Here is an 18,333-nt window from a genome sequence, read left to right as displayed (position 1 = left end):
GGAGGATGTACATTCCCACATTTATCTGTAGATATGCTTTTACAGTTTTTGAAAATGGGATTCTGTATCCCAAAACATCACAAGCTGAAATGATTTTTATCGCAATTTTTCTTCACTCTACGTTTTACGCTTCAACTTTGGCTTATGTTGATTTATATATATATATATATATATATATATATATATATATATATATATATATATATATATATATATATATATATATATATATATATATAATTAACATAAGCTTCTGGTCTTCAGTTGTCAGCTATATAATGCCACCGCCCTAAAAAAAAAAAAAAAAAAAAAAAAAAGACAGCAAGTTGTACTTATAAAGAAAACTATTGAAACATTATGTCTGCAATTGATCATCAGCCTTACCTGAAGGTCCAAATCCTGATTGTTATATTGTGCACAGCAAATTCCATTAATTTATCTCTTATTGAAAGTAGTACACATTTTATAATGATATAGGCACATGGGTACATTGAATAAAAACTAAGTTCTAAAATGATTGACAGTAGCTGCATGATTCTATAAATAATAACACTACATTATTTGTTATTACCTGACAAATTTTCAGTTTATATCAAGTAGGAATGAATACAGCAAGTAGCTATTATCAGAATTTGCCTCATCTTAACACAGATAGTACAGCAGCCGGTAGTGTGGAAATGGCATGACACATGGCAGCAGCTACAAGCAGTGTCTCCTTCCTTCCCTCACAGCTCATTCTCAGATGTGATGCTGGCAGCAGTCTCAATGACACCATCATCCTGGTAACAATACGAATATAAGTATGCATATAGCGAGGAATAGGTCACTTTGATTTAGGTACCCTTACCCATGAACAGTCACCTAGGGTCCCTTGCCTTGGATATTTTTTTGCCTCATGTTAGCAAATAATTTATTCAGTGTCAGGCTTTTGTTACATCCCAGGTCATGCCTATAAGGAGTGACTAACTGCATACTGCTTAGTGTCTGGCAGATAATGTTCTTTCAAGTTGGAGAAGCGTGAGTAGGATCAGCAACACTTTCAGTGAGTGAAGTACAAATCACTCTGACAGATCATGTGTATCATTTCCAAGTTGTGTGAATGTCTGCCATCTTTATCCAAATGGTCTCCTGGCTTCACAAGTAATTTTGAAAACACACACACACACACACACACAGAAATTGGATAAGTGTAGATATGGAGACGGGGCCACACGAGCGAAAACCCGAGGCCCTGTAAAACTACAACTAGGTAAATACACACACACACACACACAGATGATTGTTCTGTAATGTGAAAAACCAAGGCTGAAATTCTTTTCAGAGACAGCTGTAAAGGATTTAATAATCACTTTCATGTTGTACAAAATTATACCAGTACCAGCTTCTAAGGAAAGAGGATGCAGTGAATCTTGAAGGAATCAGAAAACACATGAAAAAAAAGTGAGTTGTATATGACACCAGAAAATATGTCTGTTGTAATGTTCTGATTGAAAGCAATCTGTGGAATATATCATACGGACGAAATGGTACAGAAGACTGAACTACAAAGTGCTTGTATTTTGAGATACTCCACTAATGTGGTGGTGGTGGTGGTGATGGTGGTTGTGGTGTGGTCCCATTTGGTAATGAGGGAGGATAAGCAAACTACTTATTATGAAAACATTGGTGTAGATAAACAGGATAGGCATAAGGCATGGCAAATGTAACATGGAGAGAGAGAGAGAGAGAGAGAGAGAGAGAGAGAGAGAGAGAGAGAGAGAGAGAGAGAGAGAGAGAGAGATGCAAGTCAGAATATATTTCATGCCTGTTTATTTTGAATTTGATTTAGTGACACAATTTTGAAAATCCTACTCGTTAAACTGCTTGAGAAAGAAGAGAACTGACAAAATTGATTACTTGATGGGCCTTTCTGCCAAGATGCATGGGTACCTTTTAAAATTACAAGATACTCTAATACAGACAAAAGGAAGAACTGTAGCAATTAACACATGCCTTATGGAAAAGAAAAATTAAGATTGCAGCAGCAATATGACAGCAGTAATAATAGTACGTGGGAAAGAAGTGTAACGTAAGAAACGCTACGCACACGTGGAGGACACACAGGAGAGAGTCTGGTGGTGGGAGGGCGGTGCGGTGCTAGGCTTGACTGGCGGCAGAAGCGATGTGTTGACCAGACTCATCCAGTCCAGCTCCTCTGTCTTCATGAACTGTGACCGACAAGAGCAAGAACACACAGATGGGAGAGGGAAAAAACAGTCGTGTAGTGACACCGAGAAGTGGTGAGCGGCCTTGCATACTGGTCAAAGTTTAAGCGAAATGTCTAGTAACGAATGTGAATGTTGGATATTGAAATGAATGTTGAAATTTGAAAATGAAATGTCAAGTGATACAGTAAGAGGTTATATTATATGGTAGTACAGTGAAGGAGGATTATAGTGATAATTATAACTGCCAGGTGATGGTGGTTTCTAAATGTAGTCCATGAGTACCAGAACAGGCTCAATGTTAGTGATAAAACAAAAATCCCTCTTAAACTGGAAAATGTTGAAACAATAGTCAGAACTTGGTGTCAAAAATTAGTATACATTTAAACAGTGGTGCAGATTGGTGAGAAAAGCACTCAACATAATGCAGTGGATTGGGTTCAGTGAAATAAGAGATGAGAAATGTGCAGTTTTACATGAGATTTGCAGACATTATCCAAACACAGGGTTGGAAGATACACACTGGAAAAAGGAAAAGGACAAAAGGGACACACCGTTAGTCATCAATCAGTGCTTTAAAGAAAAAGGGAAAAAAAAAAAAAAAAAAAAAAAACCCTGAAGCATAAGGAGCCTGCTAGAGTGCCACTTCCTTGTGTGAAGGACTTGCACTTTGAATGTAGTAGTAAAACCTACTCAAGGTGAAACCTAGCAACATTAGTAAAACATTTTTGCCAGATAACTTGAATAAATACTTCTCATTAATATAGACACTGCAGAATAGTAGTGCACTCTTAACTCTAACTATCACCTACCTTATAGCAGTGTAGCTCATCAACATCTTATGCTAAAGCAACTAATCATATATATATATATATATATATATATATATATATATATATATATATATATATATATATATATATATATATATATATATATATATATACACTCGACCCTCGAAACAACGGACCTCCTATCAACGGATTTCGAAAACTACGGACAAATTCTGGAGTCCGGTTTAATCTACGGATGAATATTAAAATGCGCGCGATTGTCCGTTCCCGGCAAATTTTTGTCCGGATGGTGGCTTGTCGGTCGCGTCATCAGCTGTTGGCCGCCATGTTTAATCTTCAGTCCGTGCGTTTTCAACCAACAGCGAACATTGTCCAGTGCTTACCACGGCTTTTTTATGCATATGTACCCTTCCCACGAGTGCTTAACCTATCCAAAATGCCTCCTAAACCTAGAAAACCAGTGAAGCGTAATCGAAGGACTCTTCCAGTGGCTGCTAAGCTTGAACTAATACGAAAATGAGAAAATTGTACATATTTTACGTACATGTTATACAGTATTTTTACGTACTTTTGCAAAAACGGACTTTTGCAATCTACGGACAGGGTCATGCACGCATTAATGAAATACCGCGGTATTTCATTAGTAATTCACTATCACTCACTGCCACGGAGTCCAGGTTATCCTCATGGCATGAGCGTATATGAATACTAAGATATGATATCCATTATAGCAGGCAATAGAGGAGTGGAAACAAATTTAATATCATGATGAAAGACAACACGCCAAGCTAAAAAGGCCAAGTCGCCGGAGTCTCTGCTGTCTGTGGCCGATCTCATCATCTCTGCTTTATTTTTTGGTATTCCATGTAAGATTTCACTTTATGCATTACAAAACAATCCTTTCTTGGGGGCAAGGTTTGTAAAAAGCTAATAGAAATGTTGTTTTGTGAACATAAATGCATATATAAGACAGTAACACTACTTCCAGAGGTGGTGTTCCTAGCAACCTCAGAGCAACCTCGTCACTGTCCCTCAAAGCGTTCATGGAAGCCATTTCGCGGCAGGAGGTTGCTCTGAGGTTGTTAAAGAATCTTAGATCCAGCTCCAGGAGCGCTAGAGACAGGCGGGGAGCTAGACAATCACAGTGAAGCTGCCGCATTTGGTCCCTCACCTGGACAAATTCAAACCCAGAAAATTTGCTAAAACGGATGTTGTTGTACTCTATGCGGACTTTTTGGTCTAACTTTATATAGTTCGTTAGACGAACGTTCGTTAAGCAGAGTATTACTGTATGTATATATATATATATATATATATATATATATATATATATATATATATATATATATATATATATATACAGTGGTACTTCGACATACGATCACCCTAACATATGATTTTTTTTTTATATACAACGAAAATTTTTATATAATTTACACCTTGAAATACGACGATATTTTTAAGATACGATTAGCCATCAGTAGGTGGCGCAGCGATCGCTCAGCTACCTCGTCCACCCGAACATTCAGTCCGTGTTGTGTATTGTTGTTCATCCTTTGTGCATGTATGTGTCTGTGCTCCTCAGCAGTGTGTATTTTTTCTTAACTTTTGTGAACTCAAGATCATGGGTCCCAAAAGTAAAAGTTTGGCGAGAAACACACAAAATAGCCTGTATTCACATACTGATTACACTTAGAAATTCAATAAACGAGTGAGTACAAATGGTTTTATGCCCACAAGCAACTATTCCTCTTTGCACTGCAAAAAATTGGGCCTTGTGTCCGATTGGGTTCAGTGGCCTTGGCTAGAGCGAGAGAACACTCTCTCTCTCTCTCTCTCTCTCCTGCTGTCACCTGTTCTGATACCACTCTCATTCAAAAGTTGTCTCCCTGTAACATGGTGAGAGACCTGAGGTATAGAAATAATGCTCGTGGGAGAGGTGGCGGAATCAGACACAGTGAAATCACTCCCTCCCTCCCTCCATCGTTGGTGACAGTGATGTAGACCATATGTTTACTCCTGCCCACAAGCAACTCTTCCTCTTTTCAATGCAAAAAAACAGAAGTCTCTAGATGTCATGGTTACCAAAATATCACAGGTTGAATGAGATAGTATCATCGGTTTACATGGCCTTGCGTCTGATCGGGTTCAGCAGCCTTGACCAGAGCATGAGAAAACGGGCCCCTTGTATCCTCTCCCTCTCCCTCTCTCTCTCTCTCTCTCTCTCTCTCTCTCTCTCTCTCTCTCTCTCTCTCTCCTGTCACCTGTTCTGATACCACTCTCATTCAAAAGTTGTCTCCCCGTAACATGGAGAGAGACCCGATGTATAGAAGTAACGCGCGCGGGAGAGGTAGCGGAATCAGACACAATGAAATCACTGTCGATCGCTCCTACCATTTATCGTTGGTGACAGTGACGTAGAGCATATGTTTACTCCTGATGAGTGTTGCCAGCTCACAAGCAAAGAAAACGGGAAGAAAATAACCAAAATATAGCTGTAAAAAGCCTAAACATCTATCGATGTGCCTCGTGCCTTGCGTGATGAACGTTTATCGGTGTCCCGAGTTTTGTGGGTTAAGTTGTTATTTTGAGCAATATAGTTAATTGATACCATGCATACAATAAACATTGTATTTATCTTATGTTAAATCTATATTTGGTTGGTATTTAAAGCATGTTATTTATTTTTTTTTTCGGGTGGGTGGTAAATTCATATCACAAGAACAAATTAATTGTATTTCCATTAATTTCTATGGGAAAAATTGATTTGATATATGATATTTTTTATATATAATAATCATCACGGAATGAATTAAAATCGTATGTCGAAGTACCATTGTGTATATATATATATATATATATATATATATATATATATATATATATATATATATATATATATATATATATATGGTTTTTTTTTATCAATTTTTTGAGAGGTACTTGTGAATTCCTTCCTTTTTTTTTTTTTTTTTTTTTTTTCAATGTCATGAAGTGATATTTGAATTTTTCAGAGCTTTTTAATGTTATTTACTTTTAAGTCCTTTCTTTAAGTCACCACGACCCAGGAATGTCAGGCTGACTGACGAAACACGAGGCAAGAAACAACCTGAATGTGTAGATGTGCATGTGCCTAGAGTTGTTTCATGCAAGTAATGGTTCTTTAATCTTTGGTGGTATAGTGTGGACTTGATATTATGTGATTGTGTTATACAGATTTTTTTTGCTTGTTTAATCTTATGGTATGTGTACCACTGAAGCAAGTGTGTGTGTTAGTGACCTACGGTTGTCTTCCGGTAACCCACCCAGTCATTCCCAACGGAAAGAGAGCTCACCATCATCAATGGGATTATGTATGTAATTCACCACGGTCGTCTGCTGATCACCCAGCCAGTCTTCCCCATTATGGGGTGAGCTCAGAGCTCACAGACCAAACTTCGGGTAGGACTAAGACCACAACACACTCCACACACCAGGACAGCGAGGACACAACCCTTCGAGTTACATCCCGTACCTACTTACTGCTAGGTGAACAGGGGCTACACATTTGCCTCGCCACTTTCTGGGATGTGTGTGTGGGGGGGGAAGAAATTTACAAAGGTAAGAAAATAATTATGTTCCTTATAATTAGGTATATTTTAGATGTTGGTACGTCATGTTAAGATTTGGTAAGTTTCCTTCATGTGATTGGTACGATGACTATCAGCAAAATTAGTCTGGCAATCTTGCAAGAAAGCTACGAAGGCTGGTTTCTCATGCATGCTACCTCTCTCTGGTAAACTTCAGTACTGCACATTACACTCAGATTACTCTTTTTCTGAGATTCCAGGTCAGATCCAGGGCTCTTGGCAAAATATTCGGTGCTTGAGCCCAAGTAGCTGCCCCCTGGATTCGTCCATGGCTCATACTGACCATTCTTCGGGTACGGCTGAGACCACTCACACACCTCATACTGGGACAGCGAGGCCACAATCCCATGGGTTACATCTAGTACCTATATTCTGTTAGATGAACATTGGCTACATGCTCGTTTATTTGCCTCTCCGAGCATGGGACTTTAACCCATACCCGACCCATACCCTTCTTTGTAGAGAGCCGAGCAAGGATCCTTGGAGCCGAGCGTGTTAACCACTACAACACAGTGGTGTGTGAAATTCACCACGGTTGTCTGCTGCCTGTTGGTTAGCCTTCCCCATTACGGAGCGAGCTCAGACCTCATAGACCAATCTTTGGGTAAGACTGTGTGTGTGTATTTACTTAGTTGTATTTACCTAGTTGTGTTTTACAGGGAAAGAGCTATGCTCGTGCTGTCCTGTCTTCATACCTATAGGCGTAAGAGGTACATTTCTTTCAGGGGAACAAGATACCTTGTACCCGAATTTTAGCCATATACTTAACATAAATAAATGAATATTTTTTTATTTTGAATTTTTATTGCAGCTGAACACTTTATAAAAGCAATATGATTGATTGATTGATACATTTATTGTTGAATTAATAAATAAATACAACAAAGGAGGAGGATGGACCTTGCCACCCACCCCCTGGGCAAAGACTTGAGGTTAAAGTATCAAAAATATATAAATAGACAGTATACATAACAAGAATACAAGTACTTAAGTAAATAAATACAGATATTGCACACCTTATTGCATAAACATCCTACAGTCTGGGAGCAAACTGAGGATATTCCCTGAGTATATCCCTGAGAGTGGTTGAGTCTAGGAGATGGTCAATGAGGCTATACAAGTCATGTTGACCTTGTGGCCTAAATTTAGCAATGAGAGGACATTCCATGATATAGTGACGCAGAGTGTGTCCCCTTGGTGCAGCACACAGCACACACCAGGAGAAGCACTGACTTCCCAAAAGTATTTGTAGCCTAATCTGAGCCTCATTGCCACCCTGTCGTGTGATGCAGTGTGTCTCCCGTAGGTGTAAGCACAGCTCTGGGAGACACGTGCATAGTGAAGACTAGTGCTACTGCCCCTATGGCAACAAAGCTCCAACTGATCACTAATGCTACTATGTACAAAGTCCTTAATGCTACTCTTAACATAACCCAGAGTGTACTCAGTGCCAGGGTCCACTGTGTCGTCTTGAAGGGCACATTGAGCAAGGCAGTCTGCTTTTTCATTTAGCGGGATACCCACATGAGAGGGTATCCAGATGAAATGGACTGTGGCACCAGCACCTTCTAGGGTGTGGATGAGATCAAGACACTTATTAACTAGATCACAGTCCATGGGGGAGGTGGATTGAAGGGCATACAATGCAGCCTGACTGTCAATAAAGAAATATACATTCTTATGGAGAGGCGCCACAATATACAGCATACAGTTCTGCTCTAGTGGAAATGTGTGCAGGGAGCTGCCTGGAAACTTCATTGTTAGTGTAGTGATTGGCAGAGATGTAATTGCGGATGAACCGTCCACATCCAGACCTGCTGCCATTGACCGAGCCATCACAATAAACATGAACAGCCTGAACCTGTGGGTACTTGGACAATTTAGTCATGAACATATCTTGCAGCACATGAGGGAGCCAGTCCCTCTTGGGCTAATGCAGAGATTGAATATCAACACTGACACGGTGAGGGTTCCAGGCGGGTTGTAGCGGTGACATAACGTTAATACAAGCCTCGGCTACACCTACACTTGTCAGTACTCCCAAGATCTTCCTGAGGTATGGTGTTGTAGGAGTGCAAGGATCATGATACAGGGGGTCAGTGATCCCTTTAGAGAGTCAGAGCCCGTGCATAGCATCCGACTAATTGTGCGACAAGTAATTTCCTGTACCCTACACATAATACTCGGCAGGTGCAGTTCAGCTCTGAGGACTTCAATCCGTGCAGTCCTGGGGCATCCCAAGATTATCCGCATGGCTTCATTCTGAACAAGCTCCAGGGGACGGAGTTGGGTGGCACTAAACTGTATTAAAACAGGGGCAGCATAATCAATAAGGGACCGTATGACAGATATATAGAACATTCTTAGGACTGGAATGCCAGCCCCCAGGCCCCTGTTGGCTAGCAGCTGAAGTGGTGCTAGCCGTGGCAGACAGGTCTCGAACATAGTGGACGGCTTGAAGAGACTTTCTGAAGCTCATTTGAACACCCAGGTACGTACTTGTGTATATGAACTTTAGGGATGGGAACGTTGTTTACAGTGGGCAGCCGAGAGACCTTCCCTTTAGCTTGAAATTTTGTTTTACATTCATTAATCACTAGTCCCATTTGGACACACAATGCTGCCAGTTGTGACAAAGCTAACTGGAGAATCCTGGGTGTGGGGCACTGGAGGAGTATGTCATCAGCATAGATGAGGACTTGGGTGCCCTGCGGAAAGGAACAGCGCGCAATCTTGTCCATTAAAACATTGAAAAGCATTGGACTAAGGACTCCACCCATGGTGTTCCAAGCTCAAAGACTTCCTCAGAGGAGACTTCACCTTGAAACTAAACCTGTGCTGTTCTATTGTACAAATAATCTCTGATCCATCCTAATAATCTACCTTTGACACCTTTGAGAATGAGTTCCTCCATAATAACATCTTTGTTGGCCCTGTCGAAGACACCCTTGAGATCAACGAAAGCTCTGCAGGTAGCATCCTTATTTATATGACACTCAACAAAACAATGACTTGTAGAGTGACCTTTATAAAGCACTATAAAAGGAAAACATGTAATTGCACATTGATATCAAGATGAATCTCATAATAAGTATTTATCTCTACCATGACATCCACCAAAAATATCATTTATGGATTCTGCGTTGAGCTTGTTCACAAAATTCCTCTCAACATCCAGTATTGCTAGGCTAGATAGTCTTTCCTGTCCCATTGTTGATCGCTGGTATGACTTAAGTCTTCACAGACATCAGAACAATCTGTTGAGCATGATGTTGCTGTGATGGTGGCTAGTATCTTGGCTGCTGTTGAGAAATGGGATAAAAAGTGGAAGACAAAAAGTTGGAAACTAAGAACTTCACGATCTTACTTGCAGTTTTAGGCCGACAATCAGTTTCAAGGTTTTGATAAGTACTTTGTTCAGCCTTTAAAGTAACCTCTTCCAGAATGTAGAAATCAGCTATTACCTTATAGATGTCATCACCGGCATCTCCCATCAAAATTTTTGTCAAAGATATAAGAAGAGTTGACCTACTATCAAATCTTTCATGCATCTCAGTTACAACCCTGTCAAGTGCATCATAATAAATTTAACTTCTTGTTTTCTGTTCGTCGGACGCTTTGTCTTCTCTTGCTTGGTTCTCCCGTTAAGGCCAGCAGCCTTCTTGATGGCTTTTTTTTTTTTTTTTTTTTTTCTACATTGTTATAGGTTGCACATCTGATGTAAGCTGGTTATTTATTTATTTATTTTTTTCAGCAGTTGTCTGTGCTTTCTTCCAGAGTAATGAAAAGTTTTCTTCATCCCTGCATTTCCTCAATGTTTTTACAGTGACTAGCTGACATAATATCCATGTCCTGCCCATGTAAGTGTCTTGACAGCGCAATGGTGTTGCAGAAAATTACCTTCAATACCTCTAAACCAATAATAAATTGTAAGTCACATACAGAGGTCAGGTCCCTGGCATCAACAGATGTCTTGGCATTTTTCATGTTGCTGAGTTCCATCAAGGCTATAGTGTATAGTGCTATTCTCATAAGTTGTTGCTCAGCTACCTTTACAGCTTCCCACCGACACTCCTACCTTGTCTCGCTCATTGATTTTAATGTATGGCTCAGACTCATCCCCGTGCAAGGTTGCATTCTTCAGGAAGTTCTGTCTCTTTGGGCAGTTGAAAAAGTTGTACAGCGATTGAACTACTCCTAGGGCATTTTTCATTACACAATTTTCCTCAAGAGTGTAATTTAATTACAAAATTCAATAAGTTCCCATAGTAATGTACATATATGGCCTGAGGTGCAACATCCTGTATTCATGCAGCAACACATTTCTTTGGATTACTTATATATGAGGCCCCATCAGAGCACTGGCCTACAATATCCTTTATTCTGACACCAACATTTGTTAGCACTTTTGTATCAGTTCAAACAGCACTTCACTTCCTGCTGATTTTGTCTCATAAAATCCGATAAAGGTTTCATAAGTTTCACCATTATGAACATACCTGAGACACATAGAGACTTGTTCTTTATTGCTGATATCAAAGGTTTTTATCAACAATGATGCTGTACTTTCCAACTTCTTGCACAGCTTGTGCAGTTTCCTGCAGTACAAGATCAGATGCAATCATCAACATCTCATTCTGGATTTCAGGTGATAGCCACTGTGCATGACTCTCCCAATGATCATGTAGTTTATCTGAAAGCCATGGAATGTCTATACACCGAATATGTAGGAGTTCTAGGAAGATGCTTTGGTTTATGTCAGATAATTCTACAAGGTTGGTTCTGTTTTCTAGATGTCACCGTAGAGATAAATTCTGCTGAGTTAAGTATAACAAAGACTCGACCATCACTTTCATATAGTCCCTGTTCTTTCTCATCATGTCTTTGAGGGCATTACCAAGCTGTGACAAAATGGATGTTTGTCTCTTCTGGTTAATTTTGTCTATAATCCATTGTATTTGCCAAATTATGGGTTTTGCTTTAGGAATGCTTTGCTAATCTTTTAATCTTCCAGTTCCAGAATGAGAATGAATCCTTATCATATTTCTGATATGGATAACACCCTATTGTTTTTGCTGTCTGGTTAAAGATCGTCCATGGATATTTCCTAAACAGCGCAGGATTGAAATCCCGAGTTCCTTGTTCATTGGCTCCCTATTATATTCACTTAGAAGATGTTGATTTGGGCCATCTAGAAGCTGTACTTGGAAACTTGAGCTTGGTTTCGGATTAGAAGTTCATGTTCCATTGAATGAAAGATCTTCATTTACAGCTTCTTGGCTTACTGAAGTGGCTGAAATTTTGTTGTGCTTAGTGTGACCTTCTGGAATCAGGTTCTTTTCCGCTGTCTGGTTTTAGGATATACCTAGCGTCACATTCTTCAGCCTTCTGTTCGAGGTTCAATGTACCATGATCAATGATGTTCTTTTCATCAGTTGACTGGACTTGCTTAGATGCTGCATTTTCTTCAGTGTTCCTGCATGACAATGATGCTTGCTGAATACTTGCTGAACCATCAAGGCAAAAGGATAATTTCCGTTGCTTTGTGTCAGTATCTACTGGCACAAATTTAATATTTTGATTACTTCTTATATGTTCCTTTTTAGAGTCAGAATCAATTTACATCCTACATTTTGAACATTTAATGCTAATTCTGTATAGCCTTTTCCTGGATTTCTCCATTATTAACTCTTTACGTATTTGTAACGCCGAAGCGGATTCAGCATAAAGGCAACATATAATACCCTTTCAGGATATTCCTACGTAGTATACGAAATTAAATGTATGTGCAAGATAAAGGCAAAACAAAAGGAATTCGACACCAAAAACCACGCCGTGAATCTCCACGGCGGATTTATACAGGAGGAAAAACCACGCAAAACAAATAGACCTCATAGACAGACACTAGTCTGACAACCAAAGCAACGCAGGGAAAAAGACGCATGTGCTACCAGTGTCTTCGACAGTTGAGCTACGTCTAATGAAAGTCATGCAAACATTGCAACGTACTACTGACTCGACTCACCCCAAGGCCGCCTGTTCTCCAGGCGGCCTTGCTCATCCCATACTTCTACAGGGCGGTCGTACGGACTCAATATAGAGCACACTGCTAGTGTCCACACTGTCCGGTGTCCCATTTGGAGCAAATACAGTAAATTGCACATGTGATAATGGTTAAAACCATGAAAAAAAAAATAAATAAATAAATATATATATATATATATATATATATATATATATATATATATATATATATATATAATTTACTTCACTTCACTCTCTCTCTCTCTGCACATTTTCAACCAACGTTTTATTATCCTCAGTGGAAGACTGGCAGTGCTTTCTACGTTAATTATGTTTGGACCCAAAACCACCAGTCAGGAGGGAGACAATAAGGGCAATATTGCTTAAAGCTAGGTTTAGGCTTATACATGTGCCACTGATAAAGTAGTACCACAATTTCTTTCTTTTTTTTTTTTTTTTTTTTTACTATTTGTGGTTGTGTTTTGTAGGTTTTCAGCGCACTTTGGACTCATCTTGACTAATATTGATAGGAATTTCCAATGGAGGTTATCTTGGTTATTCGGGCCAAAATAGAACTACATGATCTGCCCGAATTTGAAGAAAGTTTTGCCCGAATTTCCCTTGTTTCTGAGAACATTTATTTATACCATGTGGACTTTTCACGGGAATTTATGGGCTATAGGGGGTACTTTATGTGGTACCTCCTATCTGAAAGCCCACCCGCTAGGAAACCGTTGCCCCGAGTGAGGAAGCCCAACCTATACTCGGACCGTGGACAGGATCCGAACCCGTGCGTTTGGAGACCCCTCGGACCCCAAAGCACGCATGGTTCCACTATACCACGGCGGCCCCCAATTGTAGACAATTGCCCCTCCCCACCTCCTAAGCCTATGTTCATTCCTATAGTCATCCAGTGTGTGTGTGTGTGTGTGTGACAACGTGTAAGAGTGGAGGCAGAATGACATGTGCCTCAGTGATGCTTTGTGCATCCTAAAATTTGCCGTGTCTCACCTTCTCCACTTCGTCGGCATCATCAGGATGAGGGCGCATGCGTGTGGCGCTGCGGTGCTTGGCGCTCTGGACCCGTTGAGTCAAGATCTGGAGACAGTGCATAATATATCAGAAAACAAAATTACACACAGGAAGTTATTTATCTGCAGTACGTGATAAGTTGACCTCTCTTCGTCATCTCACCTCTTGACGACGGCGTTCAGCAGTGGCTTGCTTCTCCTCCAGTTTCTCCTGCGTGATAGTGTTGCCCTGCTGTTGGTCCTCGAGTCTCTGGAATTTGCGTGGTGGATGACGGCGGATCAAGGACTCAGAGGCATCCGGTGGCCCTACCTCAAAGGCCACAGCGCGGGTACCTCCTGCAAGGCAACACGAAGTTAGCAGGTTTTTGTTAAATATATAATCCTCTTTTCTGTGCGTATGATGCCATAAGATGCTGCCCTTGTTGCTCAATCACATAGTCAATAATCAGTTAACATTGAACACTCACTTCCACTGTATTTTTTTTATATTTTCTTAAGTATTCTGGGTTGGTAAAATGTGTTGTTATGAAGACCCAGTAATTAAATCAGAAGACTCGAGATGTAGGGGAAAACGTTAAACAATATAAATAAGTACAAAGAGTTATATGGCAATTGACTACGACAGTATAAGAGTCAATACACGGATTTGACACCAATTAGCGACAGTTCAAGAAGGGATGTGGAGCGCTCCGTGGATGCTTTAATCTTCTTGTGGTGTATACAAACCTTTCCCACTGCCAGCGTCCTTCCTTCCCTGCTTGTCAAACTTAGTTGCTCGGTGGGAGATGTAGCGTTCTCCCGTTAATCCTAGTGGTGCCATTATGACCTTGGCTGTTGCGGCGCTTAATGAAATAATTTCCATTTCCCTACACTCATCAATACCTGCCTATAGGAATCTGAGAAGTGGTCAATCAATAAGCAGCTTATGTAGAATGTACATATGATGATAATGATGAAGATGATGAAAATGGTGAATTGTAATGTAGATGAAAAGAAGCTATGGTTTATTAGCCATATCAGCTGCCAACTGATCATGCAGTATTATACAAGTAAAGGCCATAATATCGCGTTAAGGTATATTCAAACAACCTCTTTATAAGTTATGAGGTAGCTCTTGCTTCCCCCAATAAGTTCCTTGCAAGCCAGTACATCAGTCCGTACATTCCGCTTTCCCAGTTAGTAGTCTAGATGCTCCTCCTTACTCCCCTTTCCCATCGAGTCTCATGCAAGGTCATCCATATTTCTTGTCGCAATCAGGGACTGTATTTTGTAGCAGTCATGCTGCATATTTACTATGCTCTAAACGCAGTGGTTCCCAACCCCAGGGGCGCGACCCAAATCAAGGTAGCGAGGGTATTTGTGAGGGTCGCCAGAGGGTCTTACAAAAATATATCTTAATTCACAGCTGTTCACATTTTTATTTTGATTAATGTAATTTATATACTTTAGGAGGACAAGGTAAAGATTCTACTGGACTCAGTTACAAAAGAGGTCATAAACTATATTCCTGCGATTCCGCCCGTAGCTTAATTTCATGTAGGCTAGCCTACAATACGTGTACTTCATCGCCGAACAGTCAACAAGGAACCTGAGTAAGCTGTCAGTCTCATCTGTGATGCTGTGGCAGTGAAAGAACGTATTGCATGCATCGTACTTGCCTTAAATGCCTTAATTAATTCATTAATTAAGGCATTTAATTAATCGATTAATTCATTTCTCCCATCGCCCTCTTTGCTTCTGTCTGTCAGTCTGTCTGTATCTCCATTTGTTTGTCTCTGTCTCGGTTAGATTGGATTTATTACTACATTTAGGGTCGCTACTCCAGGTTAAGACTGCATTTAGGGTCGCAACCGAAAAAGGTTGGGAAACACTGCTCTAAAGGCATTAGTTTAATTGACAGACGGTTTTAAGGATATCTTTGCGGTTCTGATGACATTAACAAGATTTTTCAAATTATCCATACAGAGGAAAGATGTAAGAAACTGGCTAATTATCTCTGTGGCCTTTGAAAATAGTGGTGGTAATGAGAGAATGAAGCATTTCAAAATACTGGCCTTAGTAACGTGAAGTGGAAGAAAGCAGAACTTTTGCCGACGTTTTCACGCCGTCCCGAGCATCAACAAAGAAATATATAACCACTTTCCGAGGGAGCATTTCTGGAGCAAATCCTTTCATATCTTCGAGAGCTCCCTTTATCAGTTCTTGTAGTATTTATTTCTCCATTACTCGGTGCTGTTCATTAAATTTTGTAATGTATTTCTTAGTCAGAGAGAGAGAGAGAGAGAGAGAGAGTTGTCTTTCGTCCATCTTTTATATTTCCTCGTTTGGTTACATTTACACCTCTCATCGGTCCATATCCAACCCATATTTTGTTTGCCTTCAGTCTGTTTGTTATCTTTCTCATACTTGCCATCCACCTCCTCTCTCTCTCTCTCTCTCTCTCTCTCTCTCTCTCTCTCTCTCTCTCTCTCTCTCTCGCTGTAAGTACTTTATCGAACTTTTCTTTTCTTATTGCCAGGGCCTATAGAAAGATAATTGATTTATGCTCTCTTACAATTTCAGAAATATACTTATTCATGGTACCGCATTAGTTTAAGTCTTCAGTTCACATCGGCTATTGGTCGTTGAAGTGAATAATACACACGGACGTATTACGATGGTCGATACTACCCCGCGTGTTTCCTCCCACAAACGCTATTCCAAGAAGAAATATTTATATTATGTTTTTTTTTATGTTTGCACGAACACACACACACACACACACACACACACACACGCTAATCCCCAGCATATTTCTTTCGTGCTATCATCGAAATATGTGTGTGTGTGTGTGTGTGTGTGTGTGTGTGTGTTTGGAATGTTTATGAACGTGAATTTGAGAAATATTGTGTAATTTTAGTATTATTGTTTATTATTATTATTATTATTATTATTATTATTATTATTATTATTATTATTATTATAGTAGTAGTAGTAGTAGTAGTAGTAGTAGTAGTAGTAGTAGTAGTAGTAGTGTGTGTGTGTGTGTGTGTGTGTGTGTGTGTGTTTAGAATGTTTATGAACGTGAATTTGAGAAATATTGTGTAATTTTAGTATTATTGTTTATTATTATTATTATTATTATTATTATTATTATTATTATTATTATTATCATTATTATTATTATTATTATTATTATTATTATTATTATTATTATAAGTAGTAGTAGTAGTAGTAGTAGTAGTAGTAGTAGTAGTAGTAGTAGTAGTAGTAGTTGTTGTAGTAGTATTGTTGTTGTTGTTATTATTATTATTATTATTAACATTATTATTATCATTATTATTGATCTTGATGGTGTGGTGATGGTGGTCTTCCGGTGGGAAATAAGAATACTGCCACCATTTTTCCTGTGCATCTAAAGACTAACTACAATGGAAGGGGGCGAGGGGACTGCAAACCTCTTCATGGTATTTCAGTTCCCACAATAAAGCAATGTATGATTTCTTGTCTGGCCTCCTGCCTGTCACGTGAGACCTCTGCCTGGTTAAGACTGATGAATAGACAGATTTTTTTATTGATTTTTATTTCTATTTATTTATTTTTGGTTGTTGGTGATGTGTTGATGGCGACTTTGGTCGGGTGTGGTGGTGGTATTCGTGTTGTTGTTGTGGCTGGTGTTATTATATTAGATTATATTAGTGATGTTGGTTGTCACAGCAGTAGTGGTGGCGGTGGTGGTGATGGTGAAGTTTCTTACGTCAAGAAGTTCACTCACCGGTGCAGACTGTGACTTGCCGACACAAGAAAAGAAAATTACCACACGCCATCACAGTTGTTAAAGAGAGAGAGAGAGAAAAAAAATGTCCTATGCATATTATACTTATATAAACTCATATATAATATATGCTCATGTTAACCCAAAAGTCATGCACAGCAGTTTAGAATACTGGGAAGAAAAAAAGAAAGAGAAAAGAAGAAGAAAAGGAGAAGAGGAGGAGGACGAGGAGGAGGAAAAAGAAAAGGGAGAATACAAAGAAAAGAGGAGGAGAAGAAAAGATGATAATGGTAATGATGATGATGATGATAATAATAATGATAATGATAATAATAATAATAATAATAATAATAATAATAATAATAATAATAATAATAATAATAATAATAATAATAATAATATGGCAGAGGAAAAAGAAGGAGGAGAATAAAAAAGAAAAGGAAGAGGAGGAAAAGGATAGAATGATCATGATCATTATTATTATTATTATTATTATTATTATTATTATTATTATTATTATTATTATTATTATTATTATTATTATTATTATTATTATTATTATTATTATCATTATTAACATTGGCAGTTGTGGTGGTAGTAGTAGTAGTAGTAGTAGTAGTAGTAGTAGTAGTAACTGGAGTAGAGAGAGAGAGAGAGAGAGAGAGAGAGAGAGAGAGAGAGAGAGAGAGAAGAAAAAGAAGACAGCTAAATGTTCATACGTGTTTGCATCATGTATGGACGAGTGAATGTTTGTGTCATGACTCACACAGGAAATAATGCACCCTTACCGAGAAGACACAAGCCACAGACTACCTCAATACACCTGCCGCAGCTGACTCACGAGGGGAATCGATAAATTCTTCCCATCACCTGCCCACCCACTCAAAAAACGTCTCC

At 39.2% G+C, this 18,333-nt stretch overlaps 1 protein-coding gene across 4 annotated transcripts in view; it reads right to left on the bottom strand.

Annotated features, from left to right (window-relative positions):
* Positions 1–237: 237 nt before the first annotated feature.
* Positions 238–18,333, bottom strand: part of LOC123520014 — a 33,572-nt gene continuing 15,476 nt past the window's right edge. For 2 of the 4 annotated variants that reach the window (XM_045281807.1, XM_045281808.1), the window contains exons 3-6: positions 13,846–14,018; positions 13,663–13,749; positions 2,087–2,207; positions 238–779 (exon numbers count right to left, since the gene is read on the bottom strand). In XM_045281807.1, the coding sequence (XP_045137742.1) occupies positions 778–779; positions 2,087–2,207; positions 13,663–13,749; positions 13,846–14,018 (383 nt within the window). In that variant the 3' untranslated portion in view covers positions 238–777. Of the gene's footprint in view, positions 780–2,086; positions 2,208–13,662; positions 13,750–13,845; positions 14,019–14,408; positions 14,576–18,333 lie in introns of those variants that run through there. The other 2 variants (XM_045281810.1, XM_045281809.1) reach the window with 2 other exon arrangements.

Source organism: Portunus trituberculatus, chromosome 46 (genome assembly GCF_017591435.1).
Source record: "Portunus trituberculatus isolate SZX2019 chromosome 46, ASM1759143v1, whole genome shotgun sequence".
Classification (NCBI taxonomy): domain Eukaryota; kingdom Metazoa; phylum Arthropoda; class Malacostraca; order Decapoda; family Portunidae; genus Portunus; species Portunus trituberculatus.
Note: the sequence above shows the minus strand (reverse complement) of the source record. Positions and strands in the feature narration are given on the sequence as shown.